We start from the raw sequence: 19,494 nt of genomic DNA on the forward strand, positions 1-19,494 counted from the left end.
TTCCCCTTTCCCAATTCCAGACTGCTTACCAGGTTCTAGATTCCCAGGTCTCCTGGGTCTGGCCTACTTGAGTGGTCTCTTTTTTTAACCTGCGGTCATAGATTTCTACCAGCATTCCTAGTATTTTTGCCTTGTTATTTAATCTGCTGTTGCCCACTGTCTGAGCACAAACATCTAAAAACCACCCTGCTCTTTCCAAGGGTGTCGGAAGACAGACTTCTGATGCACTTAGTGATAAATTCGGAACAAGACTCAAGACATCTTCCCCCTCCCTCTTTGCAGCTGTAGAGCTAGAATGAAAATGCCTAATGGCTAATTCACTCAATCACATAAATGTCTCATCTACAAATAAAAGCCAAGTACACGTTTCTTAGTTTTTTTTGCATATATTTACAATATAAATACTAATTTGTTTCCAAAGTACATATTCTTTTAACAATTTGAGAAAATTATCTAGCATAAGACAGTAATTTAATGTAAAGACTCTATAGTAGTGATTAAGGAAAAATAGAACTGTTTTGGGGATAAGGAATCCTGGCTATGAATGGGCATGATGATCTGAACTTGCAAAGGGAATGTGAAGCAGCTTAGTCCACATTGCACTGCTAATACAATATGTTAAAGGGCTACTATGTGAGATAGCAACCTGGATACGGTGTTATAAACACTAAACATGAGAGATATAAAAAGTACACATGCTTGCATAGTGTGTTAATTTTAAAGAAGCTCAACATTTTATTCTCATTTTCAATAACTTAAATGAACAGCACTTAACACATCACACAAAATTAAAGACTTGTGCATATATTTCAGATTTCAACATTAATGTCAAAAATACATAGTATGATTTTACATAGGATTTGTGCTACATTAGAACACTAGAGACAAACAGCACTTGAGTATTAAGGAAAACATTAAATATTAAATAACTGAGAAATAAAATGTGTAAACACTAATCTAACTGGGGGTTTTGCTATTGCAACATGTCCAATGAAGTGGTTTCAACAGTACAAAAAGGATTAGGACATGAGTTTTTCCAGTCTACATGGAATATATGGATTTCATTTCAGGAATCCTTTCATAAAAACTGGTCCAGGATAACAGGAGAGGATCCACTCTCCTGATTGTTAATTTGGTACACTCCATTCTATGCTAATTTTTACTTGCAAACTTGGGTACTGAGTAAATACTTTAAATCATCACTCCTTATCAACATCTTGGTGAAAACTGAGGGTTTGTTGGCGATTCAGTGTAAGATTTGAGTTCATATGCAGCACCGCTATCAACCTCCATTGACTTTCTAGAGAACAGGAGCCGTACGTCTCTATGGAGGTAGATCTTTCCAGATTTAGAACTCTGGAACCTAAACAAATAAACAAAATATAAAACATTTCAGAGAACGAGTCTTTAAAAGAAACTAGAATAATTAAAATTTGAAAGCAGGAAGAACTAATCTTGCTACAATATTAGGTCAACACTAACTCTTTAACATGATGTTTAAGGTCTTTCTAAAGACCAAAGCATATGCTTTTATTTAAATGCTGCTCTCTTACCATTCCCTAAATACCTCATACTCCTTTTCCTTCCCTCAATGCCTGAGATGCTTCTTCCTGTAAATCTGAGTGTCAAATAGAATCTTACTTTTCCTCCCTGACTCCACAGTACATGCACCTTTCCTTATCTGCAGGTTCACGTGGCAGTTCACTCACATTACTCAATAACATTACATTTGGGCTCTTGTAGCCCTGGCATCTTCTAGCTCCATAGACTGACCCATTTCACATAGCTTAGCCTCCCATGATTTGGGGTAGATGATAAAAAACTGCTATAATCAACAGTGGCTAGGCTAAGTAAAACCCAGCCACCATCAAAAGTCAAGAGAAAAGTTAGCAGTAAAATGAAAATGGCTATCAAAACTGTATATGAAACTGTTTCTATCCACTGCTAGTATCTGTAATACAGTGCAGGGATTTGGAATCTTCACTCACATTAACTTACCTACCAAACAGACAAACATACCCTGTAGTGCTAATTTCTCTTTGTTTTTCCCTTGGTATAGCATAAATACTCTCTGGGTTTGTAGATTTTACTCCTGAACTAGCTGAAAGATGTGGTGGTTACAGCTCTGTATGTTAAAGCAGACTGGCTCTGACTGGCTCACTCTTCCCTCCTCTCTGAGGTTTTTCACCTTCCCAAACTGAAGGAGAACATTCTTTGGGAAGTGTACAGTTTTCCCCAAAAAGGTTTCTTTAAAGTGTACTGTCATTATGTGGAGATTATAAAAGCTAAGGTGGCTGATTTTTACTCTGGCCAGTATTGGTTTTGGTTACAAATAGCTATGGTTGTTAAACTTCAAGAGGAATGCTGTCAAATGCAAGTTTAACCAGAGAGGGCTGAATCTTTTTCTAGTTTGGTAGGTATTCTTATAGTCTGCTATTTCATACCATGTCATTCATTCATTCAATCATTTATGTGAGAGTCTTGCTCCTTTGCCCAGGCTGGAGTGCAGTGGTACGATCTCAGCTCCCAGGTTGAAGTGATTCCCCTGCCTCAGCTTCCCGAGGAGCTGGGATTACAGGGGTCCACCACCACGCCTGGCTAATTTTTATATTTTTAGTAGAGATGGGGTTTCACCATGTTAGCCAGGCTGGTCTTGAGCTCCTGACCTCAGGTGATCCACCCGCCTCGGCCTCCCAGAGTGCTGGGATTATAGGTGTGAGCCACCGTGCCTGGCCATACCCTGTCTTTTAAAAAAAGTTTTCCAAGTCTGTTTTTCATAGATTTTTCATTCCCACAATCTGTGTAACATTTCCCATGTGGCTTACATCAGGTAGTGTCAGATTTGGTTTAAATACACTGTGCTGGCTGAACATGTCTTTTGCATACAGAACAACAGGCAGAAGACTGAGATGAAAGAGCTAATTAAATAGAGCTTTGGGGAGAATAATTAATGGACTTTCATGTATGGGACTTGAGTGTACAGCTCACTGCTTATTCACTCCAGATCACCACTGCAAGGCATATATAAAGAAAGATAGCAGGTGGACCCCATCAGCAATAACAGATTGAAGAAGTCTTCTGCCTGGACCCGAGATGAAAGGTGACTCCTCCTGATGAACAGAGTGAGACTCCGTCTCAAGAACAAAAAAAAAAAAAAAAAAAAAAAGAGAAAAACATAAAATGATTCCTATGGCTCATATTACTTTTTTTTTTTCTTTTTTTTTTTTGAGATGGAGTCTCATTCTTGTCACCCAGGCTGGAGTCCAGTGGTGTGATCTCGGCTCACTGCAACCTCCACCTCCCGGGTTCAAGCAATTCTCCTGCCTCAGCCTCCTGAGTAGCTGGGATTACAGGCTCCCACCACCATGCCCAGGTAATTTTCGTATTTTTAGTTGAGACAGGGTTTCACTATGTTGGCCAGGCTGGTCTCAAACTCCTGAAGGTGATCCGCCCACCTTGGCCTCCCAAAGTGCTGGAATTACAGGTGTGAGCCACTGCACCTGGCCCTCGTATTACATTTTTAAATAGTATTCGTTTAGAAAGTGTGTTTCACTGCCCCAGATGCATGTGTTTTGGCATAAAATATTTTATATTAAACAGCTATAAATGAAAACCTCCCTAGTTCAACAAGTAATAACAACCACAGGAAGGTATGCCATGTACTTTTGGCATCTTGGCACATCATCAAGAGTTCCCAAGCTAAGCAAAGTCCCAAGGGACACTGGTCTAGTTAGAGTCACAGTTTAAAAAAAAAAAAAACTAAAAATTTTAGAGTTGTTCTAAAGTAACATTTTCATATTAATTTGAAGCATTACCTCAGATGTATGAGGTAGCGTAATAACCGTTCTTCTGTGTGTCGGATGTTCTCTTTATGAACACTTCTCTTCACTTCTTGTTTCACAGGTACAGAAAAAGTTCTTTGTCGTAGGAATGTCTGATGATTGGCTGGCATACCTCGTAAATCATATATCACAACAAACATCTTCACCACAGTCTTATTAGGATTAAATAAGGTCTGAAGAAACAATATAGAAATTATTCTTCAAAAATAGTGATTTGTTGATGTGATTCAGAATGATTGTGCCAATAATCAAACAAGATTTTAAACAAAGTAATACCACTGAATATAATTCAGTTTCAGGGACTAAAATTAACACAATTTCAAAAGTTTAAGAAATAATGTTATTTTTTAAAAGGTTCAATTTTTTGTTTTACAATAATATAAGGTCCAATAAGAAATCAAAATCTTTAGTCACAAATTCCATATATATAAATTTTACTCCTTGTTCAGAGGAGTAACTTTAAGGAATAGTTCCACTAGCTTAAGCAAAATACATCCTTATTGGGTTAAAATATTCCAGTTCAATTATTTCAAACATAATAGCTTTGCTAAAGAGTATCAAGTTCAAACTTCTCAAAATTGAGTTTTAATTTTTCTCACATTTTAATAGCAAATAGAATATTTCAAATAAAAATACAAGCTCAGTAAAATTAGCATGTTTGATGTCTTAGGTACATATGATTATTATAAAATTTAAAATAGGTGCCCAGAGAAGAGACTTTTTCCTATCTGAACATTTCCCCAAGTTTAGAAAACAAAGCTCACTATTATTAATTAGATCTAAAGTAGGCTAATACTTCATTTACTCATACATGGAATCATTTCAAAATTTGTAGCAACACTAGGCTTTAAAAAAAATCTCAATATTATTATAGACCAAAATATGTATCCATGGTAAAGACTGAATTAAATTCAATTGTTGCTTGGTTATGAATAATTGAAGGAATATTATTTTTAAAGTACTCATTTTTAAACAGAACCCCAAGCTGCTGATCTGACTTTAACCAAATTACCAACACATCAATAGGTAACTTGGTACCCATGCTTTCAGAAGCTCATCCGTGGCACTGGACATCACTCACTGAATCAAAATAAGAAATATATCAATATCATAATCCAATTTTTGAAATCTAGTGAGTCTTAAGATTAAGGCTAATACATTCAACAACCACACTTCATAAGCCAGGAGTTCAAATCATGTTTATACACAGTTAAACTGTATACGGAATAGAAGACATATAATTAACCACTAAAGTTGGCAGTCTCCAAACAAGAGGTGAATGTGTTACCTCCGAGTTTATGCTTCATTATTATCACAACTGACAGCTAGCTTTCCACTGACCCACACTTTCTCATGAGCTGCACAGCCAAAGGCAAGAGAACACTGTCACTCCTTTACTTCAAGAAATCGGTTTACTTGGGGTATTCTTGTGGTAATTCCTCCTCAGTTAAACTTATATAAATATGTATTACTATATATGTGTGTATATATATATACACACACGTACACATGTTACATACTTCTGTTTCATTCCTGTGTGATATGAAATAAACAAATATACAGATTCCTTGTAGTATTGGAACGATGATGATGAGTAAAAGTGATCTGACAAAGTACTGAACACACTGAGGTCAAAGGTCATAAAAAGGCTTGTTGGATTAGATCAAATCCTGGGTATGAGGAGCAAGCCTAAGCTAGACTCTCTTTCAGTCTGCAAACTCTGTAATAGATTTGAGGGCTTGCAGGATTATGCTGGGTCAGATCTAGAGTTAACTCAATTTCAAGCTGGCCTTAATATCAGATTATTCTTCTGAGAACCCTAGACCAGGAATGATGAAGGACTGTTCTGAGACAGGAGGACTCTCCTGAGCCAAAAGGAGATCAATGCCTAGACCAAAAGGAATGATGCCTTCTCTGCCCTGACATCTGTCAGACTATATTTCTGCTTTGTGTGGTCATCTCATTAAATAAATTTTAGAAACTATTAGAAATAATTTTGTTTCCCAAGTTTTCCTGCCAAAGCAATTCTAATATTTGGGGTCTCCTTTTAAACAGGTTCGTCTCAATCTGGTTTATTAAAAAGAAGGCACCAGTAATATTAGGTTCTAAATATATTGAAGAGTCCTATTGAAGTTATGCAAACTGTCATATGCTATTTTTCTTAAGTATTCACCTTGATTAGCTTATTAATGCTTTCCTTTTATGGAGGTCCCCAAATGGTCATTCCTGGGGCAGAGCAGGGAAACTCCAAACAAAGCTGCAGCCCCACTGTTACTTACCAAAGTTGTTGCAGCAGCAGTAGCAGGAGAAAGGGCTAAGTTCTATATGTATGTGAGAGAATGATTATTGCAATTGTAGGCTATAAAACACATACCACTTGTATTGTTCCTGAAGGAGGTACTCGATAACCCCTTTTACCAAGGGACTCTAAAGTAATCACACCCTTGAAATAAAAGAAGACAAATTGAGTACAAACTGATGCATATGTACATAAAAGACTAAAATAAGAATAACTCATGTAATTTACTAAAATTTCAGAATTCTATTTCTATGGAAAAACATTCATATTGAATTAATAGAGATACATTCTATATTTCTACCCCTAAGGAAACACTTTACTGTTCTTCCTGGTGATGTCGCTATAAAGAATATATAACATCAATGGCCACAGCACTCGAAATTACTATTAAGATATAGGAATAAAAGTAAGAAGTTCCTAACTAAAAAGGAAATAAAGGAAGGTAATAGGACCCTTCCCATGTATCTTGAGGGAGAGGGGAAATGAAGCAGCAAGTAATTTATTGGTCTTTGGCATGTAAAAAGTCACAAGTGTAGGAAAGTAAGCCTTGGCCAAAAATAAAGTCAGTTCTTCAGTCGGGGAGTTAAGTTACATATCTGGATTTCTGAATAAAGACAGAAAAAAAATAGAAAAGCAATTTGGAAGTCTGTAGTTCCTGCCTGGTACTACTTTATGGGATAAGAGATGTTGAAGACAAAAAGTGGAAAATGAAAGTTAAATCAGTAACTTTCAGGCTGTGGAATGTTCTATAGCAAAGCTATAAAACCTCGCTTTCCTAAAGTTAAATATTTCTTCAGAAACCACCTTATATCATGTTGTGTCTTAATCTGGATATTATTAAGGTATTTTGCTTTTGTTTGGTCATTTACTTATTAAGGAATCTAAGAATCCAAATTGATTCTAAATCAGAACACAATGGATTGAGAGCTGATTTGAGTCAAGGTTAAAGCTAAATTAGGGTCATGTCACTAGAGAAGTCTAAAAGAGGGTATCAGGAGTCCTCCAGTTAGTTTGGTACTCAAAGAATGATCCTCAGATGAGCATCATCAGCATCACTTGTGAACTCGTTAGGAATGTGAAATGTCTGGCCTCTTCCCAGACCTCACAAAGTCAAATATACATTTTAACAAGATTCTCCAGATTATATCAATTTACATTAAGGTTTGGGAGCCCTGCTCTAGTATATGAAGTAGTTTTTCTCAGGATGTTCTCATTACTGCAAAAATGCAATCAATGGGGAAAAAGTGTATGTTAAAACAAGGTAAGTTCAAATTGAATGTGTAAAAGTTTCTCAATAACCAGGATGATCAATAACAAGGATAATGAAATGACTATCGGTGGTAATTGTGATACTTAATTATTATTATTATTATTATTATTATTATTATTATTATTATTATTATTATTTTGAGATGCTTTCTCACTCTGTCACCAGGGCTGGAGTGCAGTGGCACAATCTTGGCTCACTGCAACCCTTGCCTCCCGGGTTCAAGTGATTCTTCTGTATCAGCCTCCCAAGTAGCTGGGACTACAGGCGCTCACCACCACGCCCAGCTAATTTTTGTATTTTCATCAGAGATGGTTGGGGGCGGGAGCGGTGGTTCTACCATGTTGTCCAGGCTGGTCTCGAACTCTTGACCTCAGGTGATCCACCCGCCTCTGCCACCCAAAGTGCTGGGATTACAGGCATGAGCCATCGTGCCCAGTCTGTGATACTTAAATAGCTTTAAAAAATGAATGCTGATGCATTTATGTTAACTGGGCTAATACTTTTCTTTCAAGTAGTTAAGGAGAACTGTATGTTCTACATTTCATGATTTCATTATTATACATTGTACATGCCAAACTTATGTAAAAGCAAATATAAAACAGCACTGTCCTATCAGGTGATGTCTCTCTGTTGGGTTCGGAAGTTGGACCAGGGTTAGAAAGTAAAAAGGAGTGGATAAAGGTAAAAGGGAAAGCCACATCCTGACATATGAATTCACTCCAAGTGAACAACACTTGACATCAGATTATTAAATTAACACATTAATGTTAACACATACGTGGTTCTTGACAGATCAGATTTGTCACGTGGTTATTTAAAGCATGAAAAAAGCACCTCAACAAACTGCAACCCTAACCAAAGCAGCAATGAAACTTTAACAATTTATCTCTTACAATCTGCCCTACATGCCTAATGAGGTACTCTGTATACCACTTTTTTTTAATGAGCAGAGTGTGGCTATTTACTCTACATGAAAAAGGTATGGTATATTATACACGTTTTCTTCCTAGTTTCAGAAAGAAAAAGTAAAATATACCTAAATAATAGCTATCTTTAAAATCACATAACTACATGTAATATATTACCGTTCTTCCTTGCCAGCCATCTGCCTCCCCACCAAATACATGCAGTAAAACTGGTAAGGCAACTACTACCAAGTTTATACTTGTTTCCTTTAATACATTCAATTGCAATAGTTTTTAGAACACAGTAACAGTAACTAAATCAATTTATTTAAAAAAATAGCTTTTTGAAAAAAACCATAAAGTTGAAGGCAACAATTTAAAACAATTTGTAAGCAATGTTAAGACTAGTAGCACTGGCAAGTTAGGAATTTTAGAAAGGGACTGGGAAATTATTTGGAATTTTATTATTATTCATCATTATTGTAATAATTTCATCATTTTAATTGATTAGCATATTAATATTTATACCTAGAAAAAGTTACCATATTTAACACAAAAGAGAAAAACACATTTTCTTCTGGCATTTTTTTTCTTTTTTTTGAGATGGAGCCTTGTTCTGTCATCCAGACTGGAGTGCAGTGGCACGATCTTGGCTCAGTGCAAACTGTGCCTCCTGGGTTCAAGCCATTCTCGTGCCTCAGCCTCCAGAGTAGCTGGGATTATAGGCGCCCACCATCACACCCAGCTAATTTTTGTGCTTTTAGTAGAGACGGGGTTTTACCATGTTGGCCAGGCTGGTCTTGAACTCCTGACCTCAAGTTATCCGCCTGCCCCAGCCTCCCAAAGTGCTGGGATTACAGGTGTAAGCCACCATGCCCGGCCCTTCTTCTGGGATTTTAAAATGGAATAGTAGGGTTAAAATAAATATGGTCAAAATCTTATACAAAAATTGCTCGAATTATTATGGAATAGGGAATATGCACAAATAAGTGGAAAACTGACAGAAATATATCTTGATCTGGTTAATTACAAAGAAAGGAAATAATACGTGGCCCTGATAATATTATAATAAAAGTCATATTAGAAATTTGCCACTGGCACACCTACCTTAGATATTTCTGCCTGGTTTCACACTGCAACCGTTTCTAAACAGCTAAGTGTTGGCATATAACACTTGGAGAACATTTTTACCACTGACTCCCAACCGGAGAATAATATTATATAGCTTTGAGTTAATCTTTAAGGGAATTATTTAATGAGAAGTCCTATACCACCTCTATACAACAAAGATAGGATTTTCTGTGCTAAAATTTTACCCTTGTGAGTCATTTGTATAATCTGTGATAAGAGGTCTCAAAATTATTATTAGAGTAACAAGGTTATTGTAAGAGTAACAAATAAGCGTTTTATGTCTTCGCTCTGCTGATCTGTAATATGTATAGTCTCACCAAAACATAATCAATTCTTTGAAAACAGATTCAACTACAAAAATAAAGAGAATATTCCCTGAGGAACAAAATTAATTCATAGCAGGAAAGACTGGGACTGGGTCACTTGCAAAAAGAATGCATTCCTAGTAAGTAAACTTTTAATAGAAAAATACAGACTATTTTTTGAAAATGTTCTAATTTTTTTGTAGGAAAAATATAAATGGGATAGTTGATTGAAGAATGTTATCAGAGAACAGAAAGTCAGAGTTTCTCAAAAGGATAGATTAAATTCAGTAACCTGATTTATACCCTTGCCAATACCTATTCAACAATCTGCAATCATCTGTGTGTACATCTCTAGTACTTTCTGGAATGACAAAATCTTTTATCTCCCAATCCTTCATTTTTGAGATATCAACTAAGTGAAAGATTAATGCTGTTTTCCTTTTAAAAGCATAGTTCAAATTACCTCTTGCTCATTAATTTCCATCAAAGATATTATTTGAGCTGATTTTCAGCCAGTTTACCCTTTTATCTTGTTTCCAAGCCATCCCAATGGCCAACAGGGCTTCTGTTCACTAATGATAGATCACAGTATTTTATTTTATTTATTTATTTTGAGATGGAGTTTTGCTCTGTCACCCAGGCTGGAGTGCAATGACGCGATCTCAGCTCACTGCAACCTCTGCCTCCCGGGTTCATGTGATTCTCCTGCCTTAGCCTCCTGAGTAGCTGGGATTACAGGCGTGTGCCACCATGCTCAGCTAATTTTTTGTATTATTAGTAGAGACAGGGTTTCACCATGTTGGCCAGGCTGGTCTTGAACTCTTGGCCTCAGGAGATCTGCCAGCTTCAGGTGATCTGTCCGCCTCAGCCTCCCAAAGTGCTGGGATTCAGACGTGAGCCACTGTGCCTGGCCAGATCACAGTATTTGAGACCTTATCTTTCCATCCTCTATTACTATATGCCAGTAAAAGGTGTGAAACTGATGAGATTCTTGATGTCCTGGTAAGGCAAAACAGGCTGTTGCTATATTCTCATATTGTAAGCATTCGAGTATGATATGCATTTATTCTGGTATTAAACTTATCTCAGTGGTACTTTCCATTTTATTAATTGTCCAAAATTAGCAGTTATTTTTTCAAAATAATTCTGGAAAAGTGAGTACATCTTTCTATGGTAAATGAACAGGTAGCATATGTAATAACTGGGCAGATTTCTGAAGGGGGCCTCTTCTTTCGATAATAACCTATGCTGGGCATCTTCATGCTTATGACCCACAGATGTGAATGTTGTTGGGAAAAGAAAACTTTGAATAAATAAGCAGTCACCACTCTGCTTTTTCTATCAAAGTGTGAAACGCTAATCAAACTCTTGACTAAAATCTTCACCCTTAGAATGGAGTAAGCTTTCCTTGAGGAAACTGGGCCAATAATGAATGAGTAGGCCACATATAGGTTCCTAAAAGTAGCTTCCTTTCCTCTCTGTTGTTTCTCAATTATATAGATGTCCCTTTTTACAGCTTTTATTAATAACAAAAGTCATTGTTACTAATGTCCTTGAAAACCTAGAAGGTTGTGGAGAGGTGTGTTAGGAGAGGAAGCCGTTGGGCCAGATAGTAAGTTTGGAAATTCAAGCAGCAAGACTAGGCTATAATGTTCAATGCCTACAGTAATCTGCATTTCTCAAAAGTAACACCTAAAATGAAAACTCAGATTTGACTCCATATTTGAGACCATCACTGTCAACTTTTTACAGACCTGCATGGCTAGCTACTTATCTCTCTTTGTCTTTTGGAAGAGGGCTGATACTAATCATATACTAGTACTCAGTATTGTTTTTGCAAATGAATGCTTATATTATCCACAAGCCATTGGAATAAAAAAATTGGAAAGGTGAAATCATAAGATTGATCTTAAGGCTCAACACTATAACTTAGAGGTGTCCAATCTTTTGGCTCCCCTGGGCCACACTGGCAGAAGAAGAATTGTCTTGGGCCACACATAAAATATACTAACACTAACAATAGCTGATGAGCTAAAAAACAAAAATCACACAAAAAAATCTCATAATGTTTTAAGAATGTTTACAAATTTGTGTTGGGTTACATTCAAAGCCTTCCTGGGTTGCATGTGGGCTGTAGGCCGGACAAGCTTGCTCTAACTCCTCTTAGTTATTTCACTCTCCATTAAGACATTAGCATGAGTCTGAAGTAGTTAGTATCCTAAAGAACTCTAGGATTAGGCCAGTTGTGGTGGTTCATGCCTGTAATCCCAACACTTGGAAGGCCAAAGTGGGAGGTCTGCTTGAGGCCAGGAGTTCAAGACCAGCCTGGGCAATATAGGGAGGCCCTGCCTCTACGAAACATAAAAATTAGCTAGGCATGGTGGCGCATATCTGTAGACCCAGCTATTTAGGAGCTCCAAGGCAGGAGGATGGTTTGAGGCCAGAAGTTTGAGGCTGCAGTGGGCTATGACCGCACCACTGCATTCCAGCCTAGGCAACAGAATGAGATCCTGTCAAAAAAACAAAAAACAAAAAACACAAAAACCCCAGGATTACAAAAGAACAGGCCCAAAGACAAACCAAACCGAAAAGGGAGTAAAAGGGCCATACAGAAGCCTTATGTCACCAAAGCCTTGTAGGACTAGAGGACACAGTGCACACTAAGCATTTGAGAATGTGTGTGAACTCAGCAAGATGGAATTACAGTGTCACTAATCAATTTTTATCATTTTTTCAAGACAAAGAGAAATAAGTACATTTTTAGTACCATCCTTAAATGCAAAAGAGGTTATCTGTTGTTTGAACTAGCTTAGAAGGAAGTTGTGAGGTAATATTTTGGCATATTAGTTTGTATTCAGCTGTTAGGAAATGATTTATACTTTCAAGTACTGCACCAAAGCACTTAAAGAAATTTGTCATTAAGTTGGTTGATTTGGCAGGAAAACATACAATATAAAAAATACTTGCCATATAAGGAGAGGGAGCATTGTCATCTGAAACACTGTAGAATGACACTTCAACTGGAAGAGTCAAATGTGTGGGGCAGAAAGCACCACTTGCCCCTACCTCAGCAGTAAAACCATCAACAATGCCGAGAGGATCGAAACGATAGTTCAAGACAGATTCCTGGAAGACAAAATAATTTTTAAAACTCAATTTAAAAAGCTAACACATTCATTTTTTTCTATTTAAAGAAATATACACTTAGCCTAAAGGCAGAGAAGTGATTAAAAGAAATATAGTATTATGCTTTCTAGCACTGGAACAGTGGTTGTTACCATTGCCATGTCCTTATTTCTGCTTTTCATCTGACTTGAAGTCAACTCCATCTCCCATGAGTCTTCTACCATCCTACAACAGTTTGGTCTTCTCTCACGATTCCAACTCACACTGAACTCTCCTGCAACTTCAGCATTAGTTAGGCCTAATTGTTTACTATGTTGTTTATATCTGTAAATTTAAAAATATGCTCTATCAGAGCAGGTATTTATCCCTTGCAGTGCCTATTCATGGTGCTAGGCACAGAGAAACACCTGAAAACCTAACAGGTTATATATGTAAGTTCCATCAAAAGATGAAGTCAAGCACTTATAATTCTAACCGAGAAATAATTGCTTCTCTTATAAATACTGTAGTATATGACACGTTTTATTTAGTTTAATAAAACATAAAAACGTGCATTTATAAAAAGTTTAAAAGTACAGAAATAGTACAGAAGCTCCTTATCCATCCCTCCCCCAAGGTCACTCACTGAGATAACTACTTTTAACAATTTAGTAGTTATCTTCCCACTTATGAGAAACATTTAAGAATTTTCACAAGCTTTATTTTATATAAATATATCAACACATATATGCATACATCATGAAAGGTGAGTAGCATTCCTTTGATTAATTCTTTGAAAAGAAATGCTACAAAGCCTCATGATTCTAAAAGTTTGTGTAGTCTAAATGTGAAACAGTGACATATCAGCAATTCTAATCTCCTGATCAAAAAGATAAAGCCAAAAGACTTGGGTCACAATCAACCTTCTATATCTCCATTTTGCCTTCTAATCAATCCAATCCATATCCTGTTGATTTTACCTCTCAGTCTCAGGGCCTCATTTCCATCCCCACTACCGCCACTATCCTAGTGACCTAGGTGATCCTCATAACCTCTCCTCTGAATAAATGCTACATCTTCTAATTAGTCTTTCCATCTGTAGTGTATCCTCTGTACTACTGCCAGAGTTCTTTTTCTTTTTTCGAAAAAAAGCCTTATAGTATCACCTACCACTTAAAAACTTTGTTTCCTGCTGTCTATAGGATGAGGTCAACATTCATAGCACAGCACTTAAGCTCCACCATGCCTCTCATTTCATCTCTCCCAACATGTACAGAGTCCCATGCTCTAGCTCCAGTTGATCCTTTCCAACATAGCCATGCTCTTTTACGTTTGCACATGCAGTTCCCTTTGTCTAGAATCTGATTCCTGCACAAATTTACCTGGCAAATTCCTTCTCATCTTTTGTGACCAAGTTCAAATGACAGCTCCTCAGTAAAGCTTTCCTCAATCCTTTTAGCAGAGATGGTAGATATACAAGTACTAGGCAACTTCTATTACAATGCTAATTACTTGAGTTTATAAATTATTTACCCACCTGGGTAAATTATATGCCCACCTTTTCCAGTAGACAATAAACGTCTCTCAGGCAGGAACTTTATCATTTAAACTTTGTATTCCTAGCACATAGTAAGTACTCAACAAATGTTTCCTAAATAAGAAGTCTATTCTGAAGATGCAAAAATTTTCATAGGAGAGGCACATACAAAAATGTTTATGGATTAAGGCAAATGACCAATATTAGTTGCTGACTTTATCTGAGATAATTTAGATTTTCGTAAATTTAATATACAAGCATATATGCTAGGCCCCACTCAGTGCAGTATGACAAGAAAAAAAAATGCATGAAAATAAAAAGCCAAAACTATCCCTATTTATAGATGACAAGACTATGTAAAAAATCCCAAAGATTATTTTTTAAAATCTACTGAAATTAGTGAGTTGAGCAAGATCACTGGTGATTTTTTATAGATAACACACACACACATACATTTAAAAATACTAGCAATGAACAACTGACAATTAAGTTTTAAGTTACAATATCCCAGAAAACATGAAAATACTTAGGTATACATCTACAAAAAGATATCAAAAATCTGGGCTAGGCGTGGTGGCTCACACTTGTAATCCCAGCAGTTTGGGAGACTGAGGTGAGCAGATTGCTTGAGGCCAGGAGTTTACGAAAAGCCTATGCAAACACAGCAGGGCCCTATTTCTACAAATTTTTTTTAAAAAATTAGCTGGGTGTGGTGGTACAAGCGTGGAGTCCTAGCTACTCGAGAGGCTGAGGTGGGATGAATGCTTCAACCCAGGAGATCGAGGCTGCAATGAGGTATGATCATGCAGCTACACTCCAGCCTGGGTGACAGAGAAAAGTCCCTATCCCTATTAAAAATAAAAAAGATGTCCGAGATATGCATGCTAAAAACTATAAAACACTGATGAAAGAAATAGAAGAATATATAAATAAATGGATTTCATGGATTGAAAGACTTTATATTTTTAAGATGTCAATTTTCCTCCAATTGATCTGTATTAATGTAAGCCAAACAAAATCTCAGCAGGCTATTTTGTGGAAATAGACAAGATGATTCTAAAATTTATATGAAAAAATAAAGGAGCTAGAATAGTTTAAGCAATTCTGAGAGAGAACAATAAAGTTAGGACTCACATTACCTGATTTCAAGACTAGAAAATTGAACATCCATATGCGTAAAAGGGAACCTTGACTGCACACCTCCTATCATGTAAAAATTAACTCAAAATAGATCACAGATCTAAACGTATGAGCTAACACAAACTTTCAGAAGAAAACAGAAAAAAAGCTTTGTGACCTTGGGTTGGGCCAGTGGTTCTCACCCAGGGGATATATGGTAATATATGAAGACATTTTTGGTTGCTAGAACTAGGCAGGGGGGTACTATTGGAATCAAGTGGGTAGAGGCCACAGATTCTGCTCAACATCCCACAATGCACAAACAGCCCTTCAGAAGAATTATCTAACTCAAATATCAACAGTACTAGTGTAAAGAAGCCTTGGGCTAGGCAATGTTTTTTTAGATTCAACATCAAAAGTAAGATTCATAAAGAAAATGTTAATAAATTCGACATCAAAAAACTTAAAATCTTTTACTCTTGTAAAGACACTATCACAAAAATGTACAGCCAAACTTCAGACTTGGAAAAAATATTTGGAAAACATATACGCTTATTTGGCAAGTAAGTGCAGGAAAAGAGGATCAATATCAATAGTCATCAGGGAAATACAAATTAAAACCACAATAATTAAGATGGAAATGACTGATCATTGCAAACAATGGCAAGGATGTGGAAGAACTAGAACTCTCATACGATGCTGATGCAAATTAAAATGGTATAATCACTTTGGAAAATAGCTTGGCAGTTTCTTAACAGTTAAACTCTCTTCTATTCTATTCTATTCTATTCTAGTTACCCAAGTGAAATGAAAATTTATGTCCACATAAAAATTAATAACCCCAAAGTGGTGACAATCCAAATGTCTAAAATCAGGTAAATGAATAAACAAACTGTGGTCTATCCATACAACAGCAATAAAAACGAATGAACTCTTGATACGCAGGACAACATGGATTATCTTAAAAACAATGACACTGAGTTAAATAAATCCCCAAGCCACCCCCTAAGAGTAAATACTGTGTGACTACATTTATATAAAATTATAGAATATACAAGCTATTTTATAGTGACAGAAAGCACTCAGATTCCCTCATATAGGAAAAGTAACTCATTTCCAATGGTTGTATTATGCTGGACTGAACTGACGGAAGAAAATCACAGGACAGATGAATTGAATGGATGATGACAAGGTTTTGCAGTAGAAAACTCTAAATCAGGGGTGTCCAATCTTTTGGCTTCCCTGGGCCACACTGGAAGAACTGTCTTGGGGCATATGTAAAATATGAATTGTCTTGGGCCACATGTAAAATATACTAATATTGGCTAGGCGTGGTGGCTTATGCCTGTAATCCCAGCACATTGGGAGGCCAAGGCAGGTGGATCACCTGAGGTCAAGAGTTTGAGACCAGCCTGACCAGCATGGTGAAACTCGTCTCTACTGAAAATACAAAAATTAGCTGGGCATGGTGGCGCGCTCCTGTAATCCCAGTTACTTGGGAGGCTGAGGCAGGAGAACTGCTTGAACCTGGGAGGCGGAGGTTGCAGTGAGCCAAGGTTCCACCATTGCACTCAGACCTGGGGAACAGAGTGAGACTCTGTCTCAGGAAAAAAAAAAAAAAAAAAAAAAATATATATATATATATATATATGTAGATACATAGATACATACATATACACACCCATTAACAATAGCTGATGAGCTTTAAAAAATCACACACAAAAAATCTAACAACATTTTAAGAAAGTTTACGAATTTGTGTTGAGCTGCATTCAAAGCTGTCCTGGGCTGCAGGCTGGACAAGCTTGCTCTAAATGGTGGCAAGAAAAGGTGACTATTAGCTATTAGACTATTTGGGTGTTATTCTGTGTCCATGTGTTTCCAGACTCCACCTAATGCCCCACAAATAATGTCTAAGGATCATGATTTCCCCCAACAACATTACAGGGATAAGACTTTGCCCTGTTTTCATTAAATAAGTCTAATGTGTCATTTTAGTGATTCAACTCTAACCCCATCTTTTATTGCACAGAATGTCAAATTCACTAAGCAGAGGAAGTATCTTCTGTAATTTACTTAAGAAAACATCAAATTCATTATAAATAAGACCTATGGGTTGGATAGTCTCAGAACATCTCTATTTCTTCCTTAAGTCACTTGAAAAATGTACGTATATCTGCACAAATAGAATCCTCTGAAAAAAACTGTGTACTGATCTTTAACTATCTTCCCTGACATGGTTTGCATATTGTCCCCCTCAAATCTCATGTTGAAATGTAATCCCCAATGTTGAAGGTGGGGCCCGGTAGGAGGTATTTCGGTCATGGAGGTGGATCTTTCACAAATGGCTTGGTTCTGTCCTTGCAATAGTAGGTTCTTACGAGATCTGGTTGTTTAAAAGCATATGGCACCTCCCTCCTTGCTCTCTTGCTCCTGCTTTCACCATATGATGTGCCTGCTCCCACTTTGCCTACCACCATAAGTAAAAGCTCCCCGAGGCCTCATCAGAAGCAGATGCCAGCACCATGCTTCATGTAAAGCCTGCAGAACTGTGAGCCAATTAAACCTCTTTTCTTTATAAATTATCCAGCCTCTGGCCTTTCTTTATAGCAATGCAAAAACAGTCTAATACATTCCCTTTTCCAAAGTTTTCACAGATCAGACTGCTCTCTTTTTCACTTACACATTTTTTGTAGTACATGCCTCAAAAGGAGCAAGAAAAATAATTTCTTGTAGTACAAAGGTTGCTGAGCCACCCGACCCTCACAATGGCCTATGCAATTTTAATTTGATGACAAAGAGGAATAGAGAGCTTGATGTCTCTGAACTGATACCTTGGAAGTGACATGGAAAAGACTTACCAGGAAATATCTTTTCATTTCCACTAAGACTTTGAAAGATAGCTTCACTAGTAAAATAGTTATAAAGCAAATGGTTAATATATCAAAACACAACTGTAAAACTATTTATCTTAAAAATATAAAATTTTAATTATTTTCTCCTAAAAAACTCACCAGTTAAAATCACTTTAAAAATGTCATTTACAAGTTCATGTTTAAGGTTAAGCTGATTTCTAATTACAGACAATTGAAACCCATGATTTCTACTTGACCCCAAGTAGAAATATTGTGAGTAAACATATCAGAAATCTTTATTTGAATTTTTAAAAAATAACCTTGTTACTTTAGAATAGCTGCAGATTTACAAAGAAGTTGCAAATAAAGTACAGAGAATCTTTTGGTTTTGCAAATCAACTTCCCTGATTATGAGGGGGCTGCTAATAGCCCACCATTATTTTCTCTGGGTCCTAGACCCAATTTTACCAAGTAAGAAGATGTGGTCAAATCTATACTCCCGGCTTAAGTAACAGATTCCTCCATCCAACCTGATTTCATCAGGTCTTCTCTTCTCCACTACCAGCTATCCAATTCTAAGACATCACTGCCAACAATTCTGACTTCCCTTCTTGCAAAAATAAAATAAAAAGGTAATTTCAAGGCTTGAAAATAGACAATTATTTCTTTCCTTTTCACAACCAAAGTTAAAGACATAAAATGACACCCTAGAACCTAGGGTATAAAATTTTCATTTAAAGAACAGTTTCAAAGCACATTACCTCAAAATTTCCTAGGAGACTAAGACTTGTTATAGGTGGAGCACTAGAACTCAAAAATGGTTTTTCATGAATATCTGGATCATCTTCAATGTTTAAACATGGTCGAGGACTATTAGAAAAACAAATCAGCAAAAGAACACATTAGCCACAATACTTTATTTTTTTAATCTTGAGACAGGGTCTCACTCTGTCACCCAGGCTGGAGTACAGTGGCACCATCATAGCTCATACAGCTCAAACTCCTGGCTTCAGGCAATCCTCCTGCCTCAGCCTCCCAAAGTGCTGGAGATTACAGGTGTGAGTCACCAAGCCAAGGCACAATATTATTTACTTTTGTACAAAATTAAGAAAATCTGAACTCTACT

The 19,494-nt window shown here is 36.7% G+C and overlaps 1 protein-coding gene across 11 annotated transcripts in view; it reads right to left on the reverse strand.

Moving 5' to 3' along the window:
• Nucleotides 1-711: 711 nt before the first annotated feature.
• Nucleotides 712-19,494, reverse strand: part of ATOSA (atos homolog A) — a 111,780-nt gene continuing 92,997 nt past the window's right edge. For 10 of the 11 annotated variants that reach the window (XM_063652629.1, XM_054452467.2, XM_063652626.1 and 7 more), the window contains 5 exons: nt 19,130-19,238; nt 12,720-12,878; nt 6,217-6,285; nt 3,816-4,015; nt 712-1,363 (listed from right to left, as the gene is read on the reverse strand). In XM_063652629.1, coding sequence (XP_063508699.1) covers nt 1,210-1,363; nt 3,816-4,015; nt 6,217-6,285; nt 12,720-12,878; nt 19,130-19,238 — 691 coding nt within the window. In that variant the 3' untranslated portion in view covers nt 712-1,209. Of the gene's footprint in view, nt 1,364-3,815; nt 4,016-6,121; nt 6,286-12,719; nt 12,879-19,129; nt 19,239-19,494 lie in introns of those variants that run through there. The other variant, XR_010123956.1, reaches the window with a different exon arrangement.

Source organism: Pongo pygmaeus, chromosome 16 (assembly GCF_028885625.2).
Source record: "Pongo pygmaeus isolate AG05252 chromosome 16, NHGRI_mPonPyg2-v2.0_pri, whole genome shotgun sequence".
Classification (NCBI taxonomy): domain Eukaryota; kingdom Metazoa; phylum Chordata; class Mammalia; order Primates; family Hominidae; genus Pongo; species Pongo pygmaeus.